The sequence below is a fragment of the Punctularia strigosozonata genome (genome assembly GCF_000264995.1).
Source record: "Punctularia strigosozonata HHB-11173 SS5 unplaced genomic scaffold PUNSTscaffold_8, whole genome shotgun sequence".
Taxonomy (NCBI): Eukaryota; Fungi; Basidiomycota; class Agaricomycetes; order Corticiales; family Punctulariaceae; genus Punctularia; species Punctularia strigosozonata.
In genome coordinates, this window is record NW_006767440.1 from 1175060 (window position 1) to 1193382 (window position 18323).

At 54.9% G+C, this 18323-nt stretch overlaps 5 protein-coding genes across 5 annotated transcripts; 4 read left to right on the forward strand and 1 right to left on the reverse strand.

Moving 5' to 3' along the window:
• Positions 1-2205: 2205 nt before the first annotated feature.
• On the forward strand, positions 2206-2597 carry PUNSTDRAFT_114340 (uncharacterized protein; the record flags this gene model as incomplete). Its single annotated transcript, XM_007384978.1, has 2 exons — positions 2206-2356; positions 2446-2597. 2 exons carry the CDS (start codon positions 2206-2208, stop codon positions 2595-2597), a joined length of 303 nt encoding a protein of 100 aa, XP_007385040.1.
• A 1272-nt stretch (positions 2598-3869) lies between these two features.
• PUNSTDRAFT_53265 (small oligopeptide transporter) lies at positions 3870-7066 on the forward strand. The gene is made up of 6 exons (XM_007384979.1): positions 3870-4244; positions 4308-4478; positions 4542-4709; positions 4773-4988; positions 5051-6391; positions 6449-7066. Exons 1-6 carry the CDS (start codon positions 4160-4162, stop codon positions 6784-6786), a joined length of 2319 nt encoding a protein of 772 aa, XP_007385041.1. The 5' UTR covers positions 3870-4159; the 3' UTR covers positions 6787-7066.
• Positions 7067-7751: 685 nt separating this feature from the next.
• On the forward strand, positions 7752-8795 carry PUNSTDRAFT_144420 (S-adenosyl-L-methionine-dependent methyltransferase; the record flags this gene model as incomplete). Its single annotated transcript, XM_007384980.1, has 4 exons — positions 7752-7776; positions 7840-8040; positions 8098-8288; positions 8348-8795. 4 exons carry the CDS (start codon positions 7752-7754, stop codon positions 8654-8656), a joined length of 726 nt encoding a protein of 241 aa, XP_007385042.1. The 3' UTR covers positions 8657-8795.
• Positions 8796-8855: 60 nt separating this feature from the next.
• Positions 8856-13894, reverse strand: PUNSTDRAFT_135458 (uncharacterized protein; the record flags this gene model as incomplete). The annotated part of the gene is made up of 10 exons (XM_007384981.1): positions 8856-10382; positions 10432-10590; positions 10638-11190; positions 11248-11307; positions 11358-11865; positions 11931-12496; positions 12546-12643; positions 12701-13292; positions 13344-13441; positions 13499-13894. The coding sequence occupies 10 exons, from the start codon at positions 13892-13894 to the stop codon at positions 8856-8858; spliced, it is 4557 nt and encodes a 1518-aa protein (XP_007385043.1).
• Positions 13895-14624: 730 nt separating this feature from the next.
• Positions 14625-18231, forward strand: PUNSTDRAFT_126780 (glycoside hydrolase family 3 protein; the record flags this gene model as incomplete). Its single annotated transcript, XM_007384982.1, has 22 exons — positions 14625-14682; positions 14745-14915; positions 14979-15027; positions 15095-15115; positions 15175-15264; positions 15335-15462; positions 15515-15606; positions 15656-15710; positions 15770-15844; positions 15909-15970; positions 16023-16258; positions 16313-16407; positions 16462-16550; positions 16664-16696; positions 16759-16863; positions 16923-17032; positions 17092-17186; positions 17242-17326; positions 17380-17465; positions 17515-17680; positions 17730-17858; positions 17914-18231. The coding sequence occupies 22 exons, from the start codon at positions 14625-14627 to the stop codon at positions 18092-18094; spliced, it is 2211 nt and encodes a 736-aa protein (XP_007385044.1). The 3' UTR covers positions 18095-18231.
• Positions 18232-18323: the final 92 nt, after the last annotated feature.

An 18323-nucleotide genomic window follows, 5' to 3' on the forward strand; every position in this document is an offset into this window, starting at 1 on the left:
TGTATGGCAGTATGTCCGCGCGACTCCTAGTTCAACCCTCCATTTGCACGCGAATCCGAATCAGTACCAGTATCAGGAGGTCATGAATTCAAGTCGTCGGATGCCACCTCGAACGTCATCAAAGACTCGATTCCGCGTATCGTGGATGCACGGCCTGTCGCGGCAGGCTTCCGTCAGTCTCGGATGCGTTTCCACCACGTCACTGAAATATCCACGGAAATGGGAAATGCTGAGTCTCGGTTTGAAAGAGCGCTTTGTCGCTGGATCTGACTGGAACCTCCGGCGAGCACAGTCCAAGATGCCGACCACGAGGCGGAAACGAACGCCTACTTCGTGACTGCGCGCCTAATTATACGTTCTGCGAGGTTGAATGTATTGATGAAAAGGCGCGGCGCGCCTGACCCACCGAGCTAAATGAAGCGTGAACGAAGCCGGAACTTCCGGGGCTAAAACCAGCTGAAAGCAAAGAATAAGACTGCATGATTATTGGCACGCGACTCCAGCCCGAGATGCCTCCGGAGTTCGCTCGCCGCCGGGGTTTTCTGGATCACCAAAAAAGCGAGCGAGGTGCGCCTATCTCTGTCCCGCGTTCTATACGTAGCTCATTCGTCTCTGCAAGTCGCAGTGCGCGACGGAGCTCGAGCGCCCTGAGGATGACGAGCCGAAGGTTGTACCGTGACGGCATCCCAGAATGACACATGCGGTGTATGCGCAGGATAGCACGTGAAACTGGTCGTCCACCACGAAGCGGGCAAGAGCTCTGAACGTTCGGTTGCTATCATAGTCTTGACCAGTAGTGCCAGAACATGACCGATAACGACGACAGATAACGGTTCTGTAAGTTGCCCACTACTTATGGCCGCGGGATCCACCCAAGAGGCAAGGCATTCTCACTGTATGACGTCCCCGCAGCAGCGTTAGCGACTTGATGATGTCTTTACGCGCTATTTTTTGAGCGTCCGTGTGTCTCGTCGAGGGTTAAATGAGCCCGCATGAGAGAGCGTACGGTCCGAAAGCCAAGAGCCAACGATGTACATCGTATTTGTAGCAAGCAGAGCTTGCTAGACTGCGGAGAACGGTGAATACTGCATGTCTGGGAGGATCGTTGCCGTAGAGGGATATCGAGAGCGGAAGAAAGGGACGTGCGTGGCAGTCACGTTATGTATCTACGTCGCAGAGCTTGGCATTGCCAGTGGTGAGGGCGACTGTGCCGCGGATAAGTCCCGGGAGGGCGCGAGTCGAGTGCTCTACGGATGCCGGGTTATGTCGATGTCAAGATATGCTAGCTGGTAAACTTGATAAACTTTTCGAGTTCGCCGGAAACGATTCCAGGCTGTCCATGAGTTTTGTATGATAAGAAGCATCGTGCGCAAGTCGCGCAAAATTCCAGCTCCGGGCGAACTTCCAGAGAATGAACATTCAGTTCGAAGGTTCGACGTTCATGAGCGGGTCCAGCGCGCACCGGATCGTGGACGTCGGTGCATCAGGGGCATTGTACAGCTTGCGCTCGGACCTCCCGACTTCGCGAGCTTCACCGACGCTTCTCCGGGGTGTTGCGTCTCGAACACCGGATGGAGGTGAAGCCCTGCCACGCTTCTGTATTAATATTCCACAGGCGGTGCTTTCACGTCCCGAACAAGGTTATAGCCTTGAACATACCCTATGAGCAAGTTATTAAGAAGTGGTTCGGAAGACGGAGAGCGCCGTGGCGGGAAGACACGGTGCAATTCATGGAACGTGCTATGCAGTAGCTACGGGGACTCGAGATGCTCGATGGAGGATGATCTACCTCTGTTCAATATACACGGAATGTTGGCAGAGCGATGAGAATGAGATCATCAGATTGCGAGAAGACGATGCATGGGAGGGCTTGCGCCATGCATAGTGCCATTGCTAGCGTTTGAGAGATCCTGCCGCTATACACTGACGCTGTCTCCGTTTGTGCGAATGAGCACAAGCATTGCACCCGGTCTTGAGCCTTCTGAAGGCCGCGAACAATGAATCCCGAATTCTGACATAGGCGCGAAGATAGGGCATGTACCAAGCGAGCCCCGACACTGCATAGTGCTAGCTAGCTCGGGCGTATGCAGCCGTATCAATACCGAAGAGCTCAGGCCCTATGCAGCCGTACCAGGCCGACACCATGGAGATTCGGTCAAGAGGAAGAAGCCGGCGAACTATATCAGACACCGCAACCCGCGAGCGATGGCGTCAAGTTGGTGTCGATACGCGAACCTGAAGATATCCAAAAACGGGTATCCCCGTCCTGCAACGATATCAACTGAGCCAGAAGCCAAGGGTTTCTCCCGCACAATTAGATGGGACGATCCGACCAGTGACGGGGGTGTTGGGTGCTGTGATGCGAATCAGATTAGCGCTCGGCACGCGACATCAAAGAGTAATAGTAGCGAAGAATGTGTTAATAACGGTATGTACTCACTCTAGCGAGGGCGCGGGATCTTGGATCAGATTCTGGTGCGGAAACGAGTCCTTACACCGCTCTACGACCCCTCCCTTCTGGGGAAAACGAGAAAGCCTCGAAACCCGGTCCACGAAAGGCTATAACGCCACGCTGCGGAGGGTCGATCAGGGCGTAGTTTCGTCGTCCCGCAGCTTTTGCTTCCGCTCAGCCGCGCTTCGGCGCCTTCTGCGGTACATCGCATCTGATGGAGATGTGCAGGAGAGAAGAGAGAGAACAGAACAGAGACATCTTGTTCGTTCGAATCAAGAAGAGAGAGACCCTGGCGTCCCTGACGATAAAGCATGATGGAGAGACAGAGAACCCGCGTTGACATTGCCAGCGACGCGCCGGTGGAGTTGCCCAAATAGGCGATCACCGGCCTGGACCGGCCGGCCGGGAGGGCTCCCCCGTCCGTGTGATTTCCCGGCGTCCCAATGTTCCGGCTGCACCAAAGAGCCAAGGTGAACAAAACGCCCGTTCAGATGGCGCATCAAATGGAATCGACAAGTAGTGTGAGTGATGCCAGATGATGGCGTGTGCGTTCTGGAGAGCCCATATGGAGGTCCACATGGCCGATAGAGGAGTGATGGGTTGATGGTACCTCCCAAGCCCTGTCGAGTCTGGGAGCGGCGGGCGGCGAGGCGAGGAGGAGAAGGAGGTGGAAGGGGGAGGTAAGTTCAACAGGCGCGTTCGATAGATGGGCCAGAACGTCAGATAGAGTATGACAGGCTGCAGAAAGGCGTGTTATCGGCGACTCTGTCGAACCGGTGACTCGAGGTCCTGCGATGGCTCGTCGGGCTAATGGGACGAGCTTCGACGAGATTCTGCCTGCAAGTCTCGACTGACTCGAGGTGTAGGAGGGTATCGTCGGGATACTGCTCTTTTTCCGGATCGGACGGACTCGCTCGCGGACTCGGGATCGGCGATCATTCGCATCTCATTTAGGGGATTCAGCAGATTGAGTTCACCGTTTTTTTTTCATCGTTTCGCCATCTCCCGGAACACCCATGTGGACGCAGCTCACTCCGTCGCCGTAACGCGTGACAGTGCGACAAGGTTCAGACGGCGGGGCGACGACGACGGAGGTTCGACGAGCGCTGTGTCATGGGCGGGGTTCTTTCACCTTTGAGGGCTATTTTTCTTGGTAAATGGAAAGAAACGGTACGCGGTGTACACTGTACTGCATGGTCCCTCCGTCGCTTTGTGGATGGAGGCGGAGGCCGGAACCCTGAGCACACGATCGAAAACTCGTCCGGGGGTCCGAGAGGGGCCGAAGGACACCCAGGCTCTGACAATGGGCTGGACAACGAGCTCGGGCTCCACCGACAGATGGCGGTGTCGCAGCGCTGCTGATGGTGATGGAGACCCCCGTTTTCTATTCCTGGGCGCGCGGGAAAGGGGAAAAGGCTCGTAAAGTGGGAGAGGATGACGCGTAAAAACGGAACGGGGACTACGGGGAGACCGTGGGCGCGCACCGGCCGGAAAGGCGATGGCACTGTGTGCGAGAGGCTCTGCGGGATCTCGATGGGACAGGCCAAGCCAATTCAGGAACGGCTGGAAGCGCCGCCGATTGAGAGACGGTCGCATGGAACGATGGAGCACATGCTCCAATCAACTCCCGGGTCTTATCGCCTTTCCCAAGCACTTAAAGTCGGGGACGCGCACGAATCCCGCCTTTCCTCAATTCTCCTGCCAGCCATGTCGACCGCCTACCAAGAGGGCGCCGTGCATCCGAGCACTCCCTCTGTGGATGAGAAGTACGACGCAGAGAAGGCGCGTCACGGTCAGTCAATCAACGTTTAGGATGTGTGTCCTACTGCCTAAATCTCATCACCGCCCCCCGCAGTCCCCGACATTCACGAGGTGACCGGCGCCGAGTTCGACGATCCTAATGTCGATATCAACGCCATTGGCCCCGGGCTCGAGGACGACTCGCCTTACCCCGAGGTGCGGTCCGCCGTCGCGAACACGGATGACCCGGACATGCCCGTCTCCACCCTCCGGGCATGGGTAATTGGTGAGTAATGACTCGAATACATCCCCCGTACGAGTACTGAAGTCTACCCCCCTTCCCGTCCAGGTCTCATCTGGGCCATCATCATCCCCGGCCTCAACCAATTCTTCTTCTTCCGTTATCCGTCCGTCACCATCTCGGGTCTCGTCGCCCAGCTGCTCTCTTTCCCCGTCGGCCGTGCGTGGGCCAAGTTCCTTCCCAACGTCAAGATCTTTGGCGTTGCCATTAACCCCGGTAAGCTTTTCTTCCCGTTGCGGGCGCGCGTGATGTGCATCCGTGGCTAAATTTGGAAACAAGGTCCGTTCACGGTCAAGGAGCACGTGCTTGTGACGATTATGGCGTCCGTCGGCGCCGGTTCGGCATACGCCACCGACATTGTCGCCGTGCAGCGTGTCTATTACGGCCAAATTTACAACTTCGGCTACCAATGGATGGTCGTTATGTCCACCCAGCTCATCGGTTTCTCCATTGGTGGTATCGGGAGGCGTTTCCTCGTCTCGCCCCCGTCGATGAGTGAGTTCATCAATCACGCTGTTCATTCCGCTGGAAATTGATCGCTTCCCTTCGTTTCCTAGTTTGGCCCGCGAACTTGGTGCTCTGCGCCTTGTTCAACACCCTCCACTCGCAGGAGTACGCCGGTATCGGTAACCGCGGAGGTATCAGCCGTGAACGCTTCTTCCTGTACGCGTTCCTCGGCTCCTTCTGCTGGTACTTCTTCCCCGGCTACATCTTCACCGCCCTCTCCTACTTCTCCTGGGTCTGCTGGATTGCCCCGAACAACGTCAAGGTCAACCAGCTATTCGGCTACATCAGCGGGCTTGGCATGGGCCTCATCACCTTCGACTGGTCCCAAATTGCTTACATTGGCTCCCCGCTCGCCACTCCCTGGTGGGCTGAGGCCAACGTCGCTGGTGGTTTCCTTTTCTTCTTCTGGTTCATCACCCCCATCCTATACTACACCAACACTTGGTACTCCGAGTACATGCCAATGTCTTCCCGTGGCTCGTTCGACAACACTGGTGGATCGTACAACGTCTCCCGCATCCTCAACCCGGATTCGACCATCAACCTCGAGGCGTACCACAACTACTCCCCGCTCTTCCTCTCCACCACCTTTGCGCTGTCCTACGGTCTCTCGTTCGCTTCCATCACCGCGACGATCATGCACGCCATCCTTTACTTCCGCAAGCAGATTTGGGTCCAGTCCCGTCGCTCGCTCTCCGAGCAGCCCGACATCCACGCCCGTCTCATGTCCCGCTACCCTCAGGTGCCGGAGTGGTGGTACGCGTGCATCTTCCTGACCATGTTCGTCTTCGGTATCGTCTCGATCGAGGTTTGGCCGACGCAGTTCCCCGTCTGGGGCTTCGTGCTCGCGCTCATCATCGCCTTCGTCTACATCATCCCCATCGGCATGATCCAGGCTATCACCAACCAGCAGGTCGGCCTGAACGTCATCACCGAGCTCATCATCGGTTACGCCCTCCCGGGCCGCCCCGTCGCGATGATGATGTTCAAGACCTGGGGCTACATCACCATGGCGCAGGCGCTCACCTTCGCATCCGACTTCAAGCTCGGCCACTACATGAAGATCCCCCCGCGCCCCATGTTCTGGGCTCAGACCTGGGCGACCGTCGTCGCCGGCACCGTCCAGCTTGGCGTACAGGCGTGGATGTTCACCAACATCAACGGCATGTGCGACTCTGACCAGCCTGACGGTTTCATCTGCCCCTCGACCGAGGTGTTCGGCACCGCGTCCATCATCTGGGGCGTCATTGGCCCGGCCCTGCAGTTCTCCAAGGGCCAGCTCTACTACGGCCTCACGTTCTTCTTCCTCATCGGTGCCATCGCCCCTTGCATCCCGTGGTTGATCACCCGCAAGTACCCGAACTCGTTCTTCAAATACGTGAACATGCCCGGTACGTCCCGTCTTCTAACCCCCGATTTCAAATCGTCTTACTGACCGCGTCCGACAGTCATCTTCACCGGCACTGGTCTCATCCCGCCCGCCACCGCTATCAACTACGTGCCCTGGACGATCGTCGGCTTCATCTTCCAGTACGTCATCCGCCGGCGTCACTTCGCCTGGTGGACCAAGTACAACTACGTCCTGTCCGCCGCGCTCGACTCGGGTGTCGCCGTCTCGATCATCATCATCTTCTTCTGCCTCCAGTTCCCGAAGAACGGCACGATCGGCGAGAACTCGATCCTCACCTGGTGGGGCAACACCGTCTACCTCAACAACGGCGACGCGAACGGCGTCACCATGAAGACTCTCGCGCCCGGCGAGACCTTCGGCCCCTCGCACTGGTAAATGTGTTGTCTGGGGTGTTGTAAAAGCAGTCGGTCGCGTCGCGCCTGTATCTATCGCGTTACCTCCTCCCCCTCTCCTCCCCCTCCTACATTGTTGGATATTTGTGTGGATGCTGGTCGGGTCATATTTTGGATGAAGGTGGTCATTATATCCCCCCCTGCTGTCTGTGCTGTAGCTCTGCGCCCTGAGGCGGCGGAGTATTTGCTTTAGATATGACCTTGTACGATAATACGACAGCTTTAACGCTAGATATGATGTCTGTAATTATTAATCGAGTTCCTTCAATCTTGTCATTAGAGCAACCTGAATTACGCGCGAGCTTCGGGCGCTTAACTGAAGTGCCACGCTTTTTGCGGTGGACTCGGCACGGGCCTTTTGACTTTTGCGACTTCATCGGCTGTATGCGTTCCCGCACTGGATTCGACATCATGGCGTACGAACTGGAGGATCGATCGCTCCATTCAACGAGAAATGCAGTCGTAAACAGAAGATGGTTCAATCCTGTCCCACTGGGCTTTACTATGCTTGCTTGCGGAAGAGAAACGGCTGTCGGCCGCTTATTGGTGCTCCTCGCGGGTCGACTACTACTGCGTCGTCGAAGGGGATGTATATATCGATTCTTGATGGAAGAAACAGCCTACATTGACCTGTCTGCTACTGGCATTGGACTGGTCCACGGATTGCTCATTACAGTCTCGATCAAATGACTGGCCTCCAGCAAACAACATCATCGACGCGCCATCCAGCTTGCTCTCACTGCAACTGGCATTGCACTGCCGTGGCAACGTTGGTCGGTTCTCCAAACTTCTTTTCGACAAGCAGCTTTGCAGCGAGCACGCCGCCTTGAGCAGCATGCGGCACGTGATCAACGACCGCGATGGTCCTGATCCCTACTGCTTACGCGACGCGCGCGACGCGTTGTTCTATAAATCGCGCTCGGATAGCTGCCTATCCAGCAAGTCGCGATGGATTCCACACCGCAAGTAGAAGGTGAACTTTACATTCCAACCTGGATCATCTACGATCGTCTTACTTGGTAACTCGTTGCTCCAGGCGATCACCACCAACATCATGCTCATTCGCATGACTTTACCGAAGCCAACCGGCAACACTTCAACACCAGTGTAGAAGCCGCACATCACGCAGATCGGCCCGACTATCTCAAGATTGCGAAGAAGGTTGGGAAATTGATCGTGGATGCCTACCCTTTCGACGAGGAAAAGACGACGCTCATGGATTTCGCTTGCGGTACAGGTTGGCGCCAGGATCGTATTGCTCCATACGTGCAAGCATAACTGACCGCTTCCCCAGGTGGTTTATCCAGGGAACTTGCTCCTCACGTGAAATCCATCGTCGGAGTTGACATCAGTCAAAGCATGGTCGATGAGTTCAACCGCCGAGTGAGTAACCAGGGAATACCTCCGGAGGAGATGAAAGCCGTATGCACGGATCTCCAAGCCGCAGAAGGAGCGCTCGACGGGCAAAAATTCGACGTGGTCGTGGTCTGTATCTTTTTCGGCGTACTATGGTTCGAAAGAGGTGACCGGTTTCGTGATCCTAGTGCCTTGCTGCTTATCACCATTTTGCCTCACCTTCGGAGGTGAGCCGAACGCTGGTGTACTTTCTGAAGCCAGGAGGAGCGCTCTTCGTGATGGACGTCATGAAGAATCCGTCTGGAGAAGTCGTCATTCCGGCGACCCACAACCACGTCGTCCCTCACCCCTTCGGGTTCGACGAAGCAGATATGCGAGTTATACTGGAGGGCGCCGGTCTCGAGAACTTCAATTATCAGAAGGCGCTCTCGGCTACCATGAGAGGTAACAAGGCAGACCTATTCATTGCCAATGCCTCCAAACCCGCTGTGCATTGATGCCTCAGGCTGCAGCATGTCTCTTTTGGTGGGGTACTGGATTGATTGATTGTTATCTCGATGCATTCATTCTGAATTGGTGTTTTGATATAATAATCACGTACATCGGAATGCTATGGATACAATGCGTGGTATACATGAATTTCCGTTAGCGATACAAGACAAAGAACGATGATGACAACTACGAGAAGAAACAGATCTAGCGCACTGAAACGTTACCACCAAATCGTTTCCTAGAAACGACATCCATTCGACCCTTCACCTCACGGAAGGCCTTCCACCAACTCCGTCCCACCATCTCCGAAGTGATTCTGCCCTCTGGATCCACAGGCATGTCCCCCTGAACATGTTCCCATACACCGAAGTGTGTTCTGAGCACAATTAGCCACCACTTCAGCACGCCTATCGCCTTGTGGATCCCGCCGTCCGTCGACCGCTCGCCCTCCATGCTCTGCACGAGGAACTTGGCGAAGAACTCGACGTCCCTGTCGTTCGGGAGTTGTTCGCGGAACCGGTCCACCCACGCTTCTATCAGGTCCTGAACATCCTCCGCAAGCGTGAAGAACAGCTTCTTCCCCTGAGATATCTGCTTCAAGAAGGGCGGTTCGGGATGATACACGTGAGGTGGCGGCGGGGGAATGTATCGCACTGCGTTGGGGTCCTTGATGAAACCCGTCATGGGCTTCAAGGGCTTGCGTTTACCCTCGGCGAAGACAACCGTTGCCCCGCCCAGACCCCTCGCATATCGTGCACCGGCCAGTTGCTCGCGTTGGACGTCCTTAGGGAGCATAGTGAAGATGTCCGGATCGATGTCAAGCTCCCGCAATTCATCAGGGGTGACATTGGCTACTGAAGTGGTCGGGAATATAATCTTTTGCTTTTGCTTTCCCTTGTCGATCTTGGCAAAGATCGTAGTATTCTTCGGAGAGCGCACCCCCCGATTCTTCGGGGCCAAGGCCTGGGTGATGCGCTTGACATTGGATCCTTTCACCGACAACTTGAACAGCGGAGCCTTGACAGGCGACGCACGCAAACCGAGGTTTACGGGCGCCGGTGGGATCGGAGCCACAAGGGGAGAGGCTGATCGTCGTTTATATTCAACCTCCAGCTCCTTCCGTACGTCGTCTGGCAGGGCATCAAACACGGACCGATCCACCTGAGAAAAGGAAGGCAGGTCAACCGGAGCGGCAGGAATAGATGTCTTAATGTTCTTCATGGCGACCTCCTTCAACGGAGAAACTGACCGACGTTGGTATTCCGCCTGCAGTTCCTTCCGGACATCGTCCGGTAGGGCGTCGAATACGGACCGGTCCACCTGGGAGAACGAGGGAAGGTCGACTGGAACGGCAGGAACAGGCAGATTAGCGTCCTTCAGGGCAGCCTCAGCCTTGTCAGGCACATCAATCATAATGACTTCGTCGTTTTGAGAGGGCGGCAGGACAACGGTGGGAGGCGCGGCGGGCGGTGGTTGTCCTTGCTTCGCTTGGTTGATTGGCATCGCGGCAGCAGGTGGGAAGAACAGTTTGCCTTGCCCTTGGTCAGGCACGGATTGGGCGACTTTCTGAAGCTTCTGGATTTGTATACCGATGCCTCTTAACTCCTTCGGGTCAAACGCTAGGGACTTGAGTAGTCTCCATGCGCAGTCGCCAATAAGCTTAGGTTCACTTGTCGTGCGCAATAATGCTGCCTGCTTCGTAAATTGCTGACACCACCCATGCCCCATGAACTACACTGCGATCAGCTCGCTATCGCGGTATGATTGTCATTTAATGCACCTTAGGAGCTTCGACAGGCGCTTCGGGGTGACGTTTGAGAATCTTGAGGGTCAAAGACTGGCCGCGCATGTGGATAGCATCAAGTCGACGAGCTACCTCTTCAGCCATTTGATAGATAAAATGTTCAGCCTGGCCATTGTCCTCAAAGCGGATACCATACTGCAAAATCGTTAGCCCTTTTCTCCAGCAGCACGTACTAGACTTACATTGATGTCGCAGCTAACGCTCTTCCTGGGTTTATCACTCTCTAGTTTCTTATCATCAATCCCTCGTATAGCCTTCCATACTGTGTCTCCCGTGCCCTTCCCTAGAGCATCGCAAAGGGTGCCTTTGCTCCTTTTCCGTAGTTCGCCAAGGATCGTCGTCCCCAGCTTCTCCTGGGCCTTCTGCGCTGAGGCATACCCGAAGCCGTGAAGATCGTCCAGCTTTAATGGCGCCAGAAAATCCTCTGCTTCATCTGGATGAATGTGCAAAGCACCGGCCGGTTTCGCGCGTCGGTTTGCGAGGCGCGCGAGCATGACGTTGTGTGCAATACCGATGCTAACTTCGCAATTCGTAGCTGCCCGTACCTGCGAACGTATACGGTTCGCAAGCTCTAAAGCAGGGTCCACAGCAGGTTCGCTCGTAGTAGAGGTGGAGTGCGCATGATCGATGATTCGACTCGTGACATCAATCAGTGCTTCATCCACCGACACGGCTTGCAGGTCATCCGCATAACGCATCAAGATAGTGTAGAACTCCAATGAGTACTTCTTGTACCTGCCGTTGAGGGGCTGATTAGCAAGCGTAACGAGTACTCAGAGTGAAGTCACGAACGTTTCGAACTCATAGGGTATGGTAATTATGCCTGGACAAAGTTGTCTGGCCTGTTGCAAACTGGAGACAGGTGAGAATCTCCCGAAACGTCCCATATGCTTACGACGAACCTCATCCCGCCCCGTATACCAAACTCGCGCGCCTCGTAGCTAGCGCTCGCAATCTCGCTCGTACTAGCATTGCCACCTTGAGCACCCTGCGAATGGCACACAACAACGGGTTTGCCCTTCAACTGCGGGCGTGAAACCAGGCCGGCGGATACGAAGAAGCAGTCGAAATCACAATGCATAATGACACGGCGTTTGGAATCGGCAGAACGACTCGCATCTTTGACCTTCCTCACCAACGGGTTCAAAGCCAGGGCTGCTCCTCGCATACTGACCGAATCTGCGATCGCCGCAGCAGCCCGGGTATCTTTCTCGCAAATATTGTCGCCGTCCGCTTCTGCTGGTATGTCGATTGATGACTGCGATGGGTCACCCTGGCTGCTTTGCTCTGGTTCGTCCACGTCCGCTTTGTCCACGATATGCTCTGCCTTCTCTTGCGCCTGCTGGAGCAGCCCGCGTAGCTCAGCCTTCCACATGCTCAGATGATGGAGTCGAGAGTTCTTGTAATATCCTATCGACACGGAAAATCTAAAATTAACACGATGGACAGCGAGTCGAGGTTAACCATCGACAAACCCTCTATGAAACCTTCGCTGATACTAGTGTGAGCCTTGCGCCACTCTACGTTCTTCATTGCCTTCTGAGCGGCAAGGTTCGAGTCGTGCATAGCGTAACCCGGCACCCGCTGCGCTTGATCTGGGGAGACTGGGTCGGTAGTGTACAGCGCATGATCTGCCTTCGGGGTGGTTGGCGTGCGAGGTACGAACACAGGGAGTGCTTTGTTGGGCGTGCTTGGCGTGGACACATGAGGGGAACCCAACGCTTTTGGCTTCTTTGGAGTTTGAGGGGCGGTGGCTGGCACCTTCGGTGCGGCTTGAGCGTCAACTGCGGAGTCGCGGCTTGCTGCTGATGCTCCGGTGCTGTGCTTGACACCCGCAGTTCCCTTGAATAGCATTGGTCTCGGTACCACCTTGCCCTGATAGTCTTCCTCGGCCCTCTCCTCCACCTTCCATATGTAAGCCTGCCAGGGCAGGAGGGCGCCCTGCGCGATGCTATCTACAAGCCATGCAGGAGTGACGACCTTCATACGCGCAAATTCTCGTATCTTCGCAGCTGTAAGCGTAGATGTGATTATATGCGTTCTGGACGAGCGTGAACATGAGGTCGCGGTATTGTAGAACGAGAACTTACATGTACGATTTCTGGTCCATGTACGCTTGATATGTGCCTCCGTGTTGTACGATCAGTTCTCGAAGTTTGTGCTCAGGCGGGTCCGTATATCCGTTAATCTGATCAAATATGACGACTGTGAATGTTGGTGAATGCGTTCAAGGAAGTATACGCACGTATAGTGACAACCCCTTGAAGATATCGCTCCTCTTCTCTTGTGCGCTATCAAGCACGTCCTCTATCTGGGCGTTCTGGACTTGCAACTTGACCCTCTTGCGCCGCATGAAATCGCTTATCCCACCAAACTTTGATGCCGAGTAGGTATCTTCATCCATATACGACAATCCGTCGCCGGCGAGTGGTCGCGACGTTCCGCTGGCCGAGCTGCCAACGCCATCGTCATCCACATGCGCCGCGGCCAACGCTGTTGTGGCTTTTAGCACCGGATCGTCCGCAATCGGGGTGCTCGCATGATCACGTTCCTTGGTAGCTCCTGATGTAAGAGAACTAGAGCTTCCAACGTGCCTCGGGGGCTTGACGGAGGTTGACTGACGCGTGGGTTGGGAAGCGAAAGCGTCCAACACCCTCTGAGACGTCTTCCGACCTTCGGCCTGGTCCAGTCGATTCCCCGCCACATATTTGTAGTCTGTCCAGGGAAGGAGCCTGCCGGCTTCTACGCTATCGGTAAGCCAGCTAGGCGTAGCCAATTTCATGTGCTGGAATTCCTTCATCTTCGCTGGAGTCAGGGAGCAGGTGATGACGTGCGTGCTGCGAGCGTTAAATAAGCAAGCCGCCAGGTAGTATATGAACTGGGCGTACACCAGCGACTTCCGATCTAGATAGGGATGAAACACTCCTCCGTGTTGAATTATCAGTCGTCGGAGCTCTTGGACGGAAGGGGTGGTGTAACCATTGATCTATCATCCGTGGATTGCCAGTCAGTTCTGACGATTTGAGGCAGAACAGCGACGCACGTATATTCTGAGCCCCTCGAAGAACTTACTACTTTCGTCAGCCATCCCTCCGCCGCCATCGCCGTCACTTGGTATTTCTGCGTTCTGAATTTGCAATTTGGCGCGTTTGCGACGCATATATTCGCCCCATCCATTGAACTTCGATGCACCGTATGTGCTGGTATCGTCCATGTACGATGATCCATCTTCAGTGGTGAGTTGCTCTAGAGTAGCCGGGTGTTCTGACTTCGGCGAGGGAGAGCGATGGCGTTTTCGAAGCTGCACAGCTGGCTGTAAATCTGTAGCTTTCGCCTGAATCGGTTCATAGGAGGCTTCGGCTTCGTCGATTGCGTTCAGAATGTCTGGGGTATACTCGTCGAAGAGGTCTGGGTAACTTGACGTCGAAGGTTCAGACATAGCTCGGGGGCTGCTCGTTATGTTAATCTCCAGCTTCGGAAGCTAAGCTGAGCACAAAGCAGAGTATCATTGCTTGAAGGCGTCCAACTCGCGTGAACCGTGGTCACTGTCCAGACCAAGGAAGCTGCCGCTGACGCGAGCGTCGGAGCGAAGGGCTTCTCTGCCATAATGCCGCGTCACGGGATCGATTCAGGGGCATTGCGCCCCCCAGCTCGCACGACGTCACGGTCGACGCAGCCTCGCCAATGGCATTGGCAACGCCCACTGCGCGTCCCATGCTCTACTGACCATGACCATCGTGGACGGGCAATGCTACTTCCCGTCTCCGTGCTCATCAACATCAAGCAAACCGTCAGTCCTGCCGTCTACGCCTCCCCGAATAGTCACCTTCCGTGACCTGCTGGCCCGTCAGCGCGGTCGGCCTGGGTGGACCTACTCTCCGAACACTTTCGGCTGAGACGGAGCTTATTCGGTTCCCTCCCCGCTTTGACTGTTTGTGCGCGATGCGCGGACGAATGCACTGGCAGCTCAAGCCGCTAGCCAGGGCAGTTATTTGTGATATGCGCTCCTTGGAGATATTCCATCAGACTTCTTTCATACGCTTTCGCGACGTGTGAGGTTCCTTCGCTTCCGGGCTATATATCCTTATAACCTCTCATGAGTTGTTTGCTACGTCCATCCGAGTTTCGCTCTCGCCCCCATCCGTGCTTTTGCCAAGGCATCGGCAAACATGGTCCGTTCAGTCATTGTCGGAACTCTGGGCCTCCTTCCTTTCGTTGTCGCCCAGCGTACGTAATGCCTCGTAAAATGCAGACCTCCACCCTCACATTGAGGGTTGATCGGATTTTAGTGGGCAACTCCCAGTGGGATGATGCGTACACCAAAGCGCAAGCGGCCGTTGCGAAGCTCTCCCAGAGCGACAAGGTGTCGCTCGCGACAGGGACCGGCGAATTCGGCGGCAATTGCACTGGCAACATTGGGCCGATTTCAAGCATTGGCTTTCCCGGGCTCTGTCTGGAAGGTGCGACCCACGTAAACGCGATATCCCTCGTTGACAACTGATTGTCCCATGGCCATCGTTCAGATAGTCCGCTGGGCGTTCGGGGCACGGATCTCGTATCCGCTTTTCCTGCGTATGTCCCTCGAGTTCGTAGACTTGAGTAAATTGCTGTACTAACAATCTCTTGCGCATACATGCAGTGGGATCAATGCGGCCGCCACGTTAGACTTCTCAGAATGCCAACAAAATAAGCCTCGCTGACGTCTTATTGACTGCTCAGATTCAGCCGAGATCTGATCCAACAACGCGGCGCGGCCATGGGCCAGGAGTTCCGCGGAAAGGGCGTGAACGTGCAGCTTGGACCCATGATGTTGGTCATGCGAATTCCAGATCTCAAATTCTCCGCGAAGCAACCGTCCTGACATTCCTTTTGCGCTTAGGAATCTCATGCGCAATCCCGATGCGGGTAGAAATTGGGAAGGTTTCGGTGGTGATCCGTACCTTTCCGGCGAAGCAGCGTTCGAAACTATCACCGGCATTCAAGCTCAGGGTGTGCAAGCCTGCATGAGTGAGCCAATCGCGATCTCTTCGACTTCAGCGAAACCCTCATTTCGTTTCAGAGCATATCATCGCTAACGAGCAAGAGCACTTCCGCACGTTGGAGACTTCTAACGTGGATGACAGAACTATACACGAGCTCTACCTCCATCCGGTAAGCTATATCACTCAAAGCGCCAATTCTGTTTCTCATCTTAGCTTAGTTCCTCCGCAGCGTTCAAGCCAACGTCGCGGCCGCGATGTGCAGCTATAACAGGAGTTCGTCTTGGCTACTTCACTCAACATACAGCTGAGGTGCTCAAGGCTACCTCACACAGTCAACGGCACCTACGCCTGCGAGAATGATCACATCCTGAATGACCTGATCAAGACCGAGCTTGGATTCCGGGGCTGTACGTCGCGCAGTTCGATTTCACATTACCCCAACGTAGTCTCATTGAATTCCCTTACTACTAGATGTCATGTCCGACTGGTTTGCAACGACTTCTACCTCTGGCGCCGTTAACGGAGGCTTGGACGTACGTGATTATGATCAACGCGCTGCGATGTCCAGAGCTAAGCCGCTCGCAGATGGAGATGCCGGGTGGTCTCTATGAGGATTTGTTGGGTTTCTTCGGCGATCTGCTGATCCTCGCGAACGATATCGGGACCGTGTCGGATGCCAGATTGGACGAGATGGCTACGCGCATCCTTGCGGGCTGGTATCTCCTCGGCCAGGACCAGGGCTACCCAACGGTCAACTTCGATGCGAACGACGCGAACAGCAAAGTGAATCAGCACGTTAACGTCCAAGGAAACCATAAGGAGTAAGCGCCTACAAACCCGTCTATGTACTGACAATCACGTTGATGTTTCCGTAGAATAATCAGGACAATTGGTGCTGCGTCCACTGTGCTGCTGAAGAACACGGGAGGCGTCCTTCCCTTGCATAAGCCCAGGACCATCGGGATCATTGGTGCGCGTCACCCTCCATTATCGTAATTTTAGCTCTTTGCGACCGTGCTCCCAGGCAGCGATGCGGGCCCCAACCCGAACGGCCTTAACAGCTGTGGTGATCTCAACGCATGCGACTCCGGTATTCTTGCGATGGGCTGGGGCGTACGTGATTTCTCATATTCATCCTCTCAAACGCTGACCTCAGCCCACAGAGTGGGTAAAGATTGTTCTCTGCCATACGTGTAATGAATACCGGGCTCATCCCTTTTAACGCACGTAGCTCCGGCAGTTTCCCGTATCTGATCGCTGTGAGCCCTGTTCCCTCGACGCTTTCTTTGCACGCGGAGGCTCACGTCATTGCGGAATACAGCCTGTGGACGCGATTACGAATCGCTCCGCTCAAGATGGGACTGTGGTCACCTCAAGCCTGTCTGATACCGATGTTAAGGCTGCCGCGAGCGTAGCAGCCGGCAAGGTGCGCACCCATTTCAAGCGTCACGGAAGATCGTGCCTGACGAACCTGCTTATTCCAAGGATTACGCATTCGTCTTCCTGAGTTCCGACTCCGGCGAGGATGGCAGCCTGGTGGAGTTAAACACTGGCGACCGCAACGACCTGAACGCATGGCACAGCGGAGATGCTCTGTGCGCCTCATATGTTATTATCTACACATCTATACAGCTGACGAGTGTTTCCTGCACAGCGTTGAAGCTGTGGCCGCGGTGAACAATAACACGGTGGTGATAGTGAATAGCGTCGGACCGATGACCGTCGAGAAGTGGATTGATCATCCCAATGGTGCGTGACTACTCTGGAAAGGGCGAACAACATGCTTGAAGCGCTGGTTAAACAGTGACCGCGTTGGTTTGGAGCGGACTGGCTGGGCAAGAAGCCGGTAATTCGCTTGTAGATGTGTTGTATGGCGTATACAACCCAAGGTATTTTGTTGAGATCCGCTGTCTACCTAGCCATATAGCTAACTGCCTGATAGCGGCCGGCTTCCGTACACCATCGCAAAGGATCCCGACGATTACGCGTCCCACTGGCAATTAGCCCTCGACATCGACTACACAGAAGGTATCGTGCCGGTTGACGGACTCAGAATGTTTGACTGAAAAGCGTGCAGGGCTTTTCATCGATTACAGGCACTTTGATCAGGCTGGTATCACGCCTCGATATGAATTTGGGTTTGGGTTGTCTTACACAACCTTCGCCTATTCTGGCTTGAGCATTTCCGGATCTGTGGGCTCGTACACACCGCCCACGGGTGCGGGATCGTCGCTTGATTCATCGTGCGTTCGTTCTTTTATACCCGTGACAAAGCGCTGAACATGGGTTCAGGTTGCACGAGAAGGTCTACACTGTGACGTTCACCGTGAGGAACAACGGAACGGTGAACGGACACGAGGTGCCCCAGCTGTATATTAGCAAACCCGCCTCGGCGAACTCTCCTCCCAAGGAATTGAAAGGGTTCGTCTCCGCAGCTTAACGTGGTGTTAGGCGCCTGACGTCGTGATTTCCGTAGCTTTGACTACATTGCCCTCGCCGCGGGAGCTTCGTCCGAGGTAACAATGCAGCTTTCCCGCTACGACCTCTCAATTTGGGACGTCGTGTCGCAACAGTGGATCATTCCTAGCGGCGCGTTCACTGTCTCTGTTGGCGCTAGCAGCCGCGACCTCCGATTGACTGGTTCTTTCAACGTATAACACACGAAACATCGAGCTTCTTCTGTAATGATATTTTCTCGTTGATCAGGGACCCTCATTCAATAACCCCTCTCGTAATACTGTCGGTCATTCGTCACCTCATCTATAGTTGCATATCACATGCAGGAGGGCTCTTCAACCCAAATCCGCTCTTTGTCCAATGATTTTTGTCGCATAGTACTGAGAATCATCATATAGTCCTTGTCGTTGGTCTTGCACATCGTGCGGA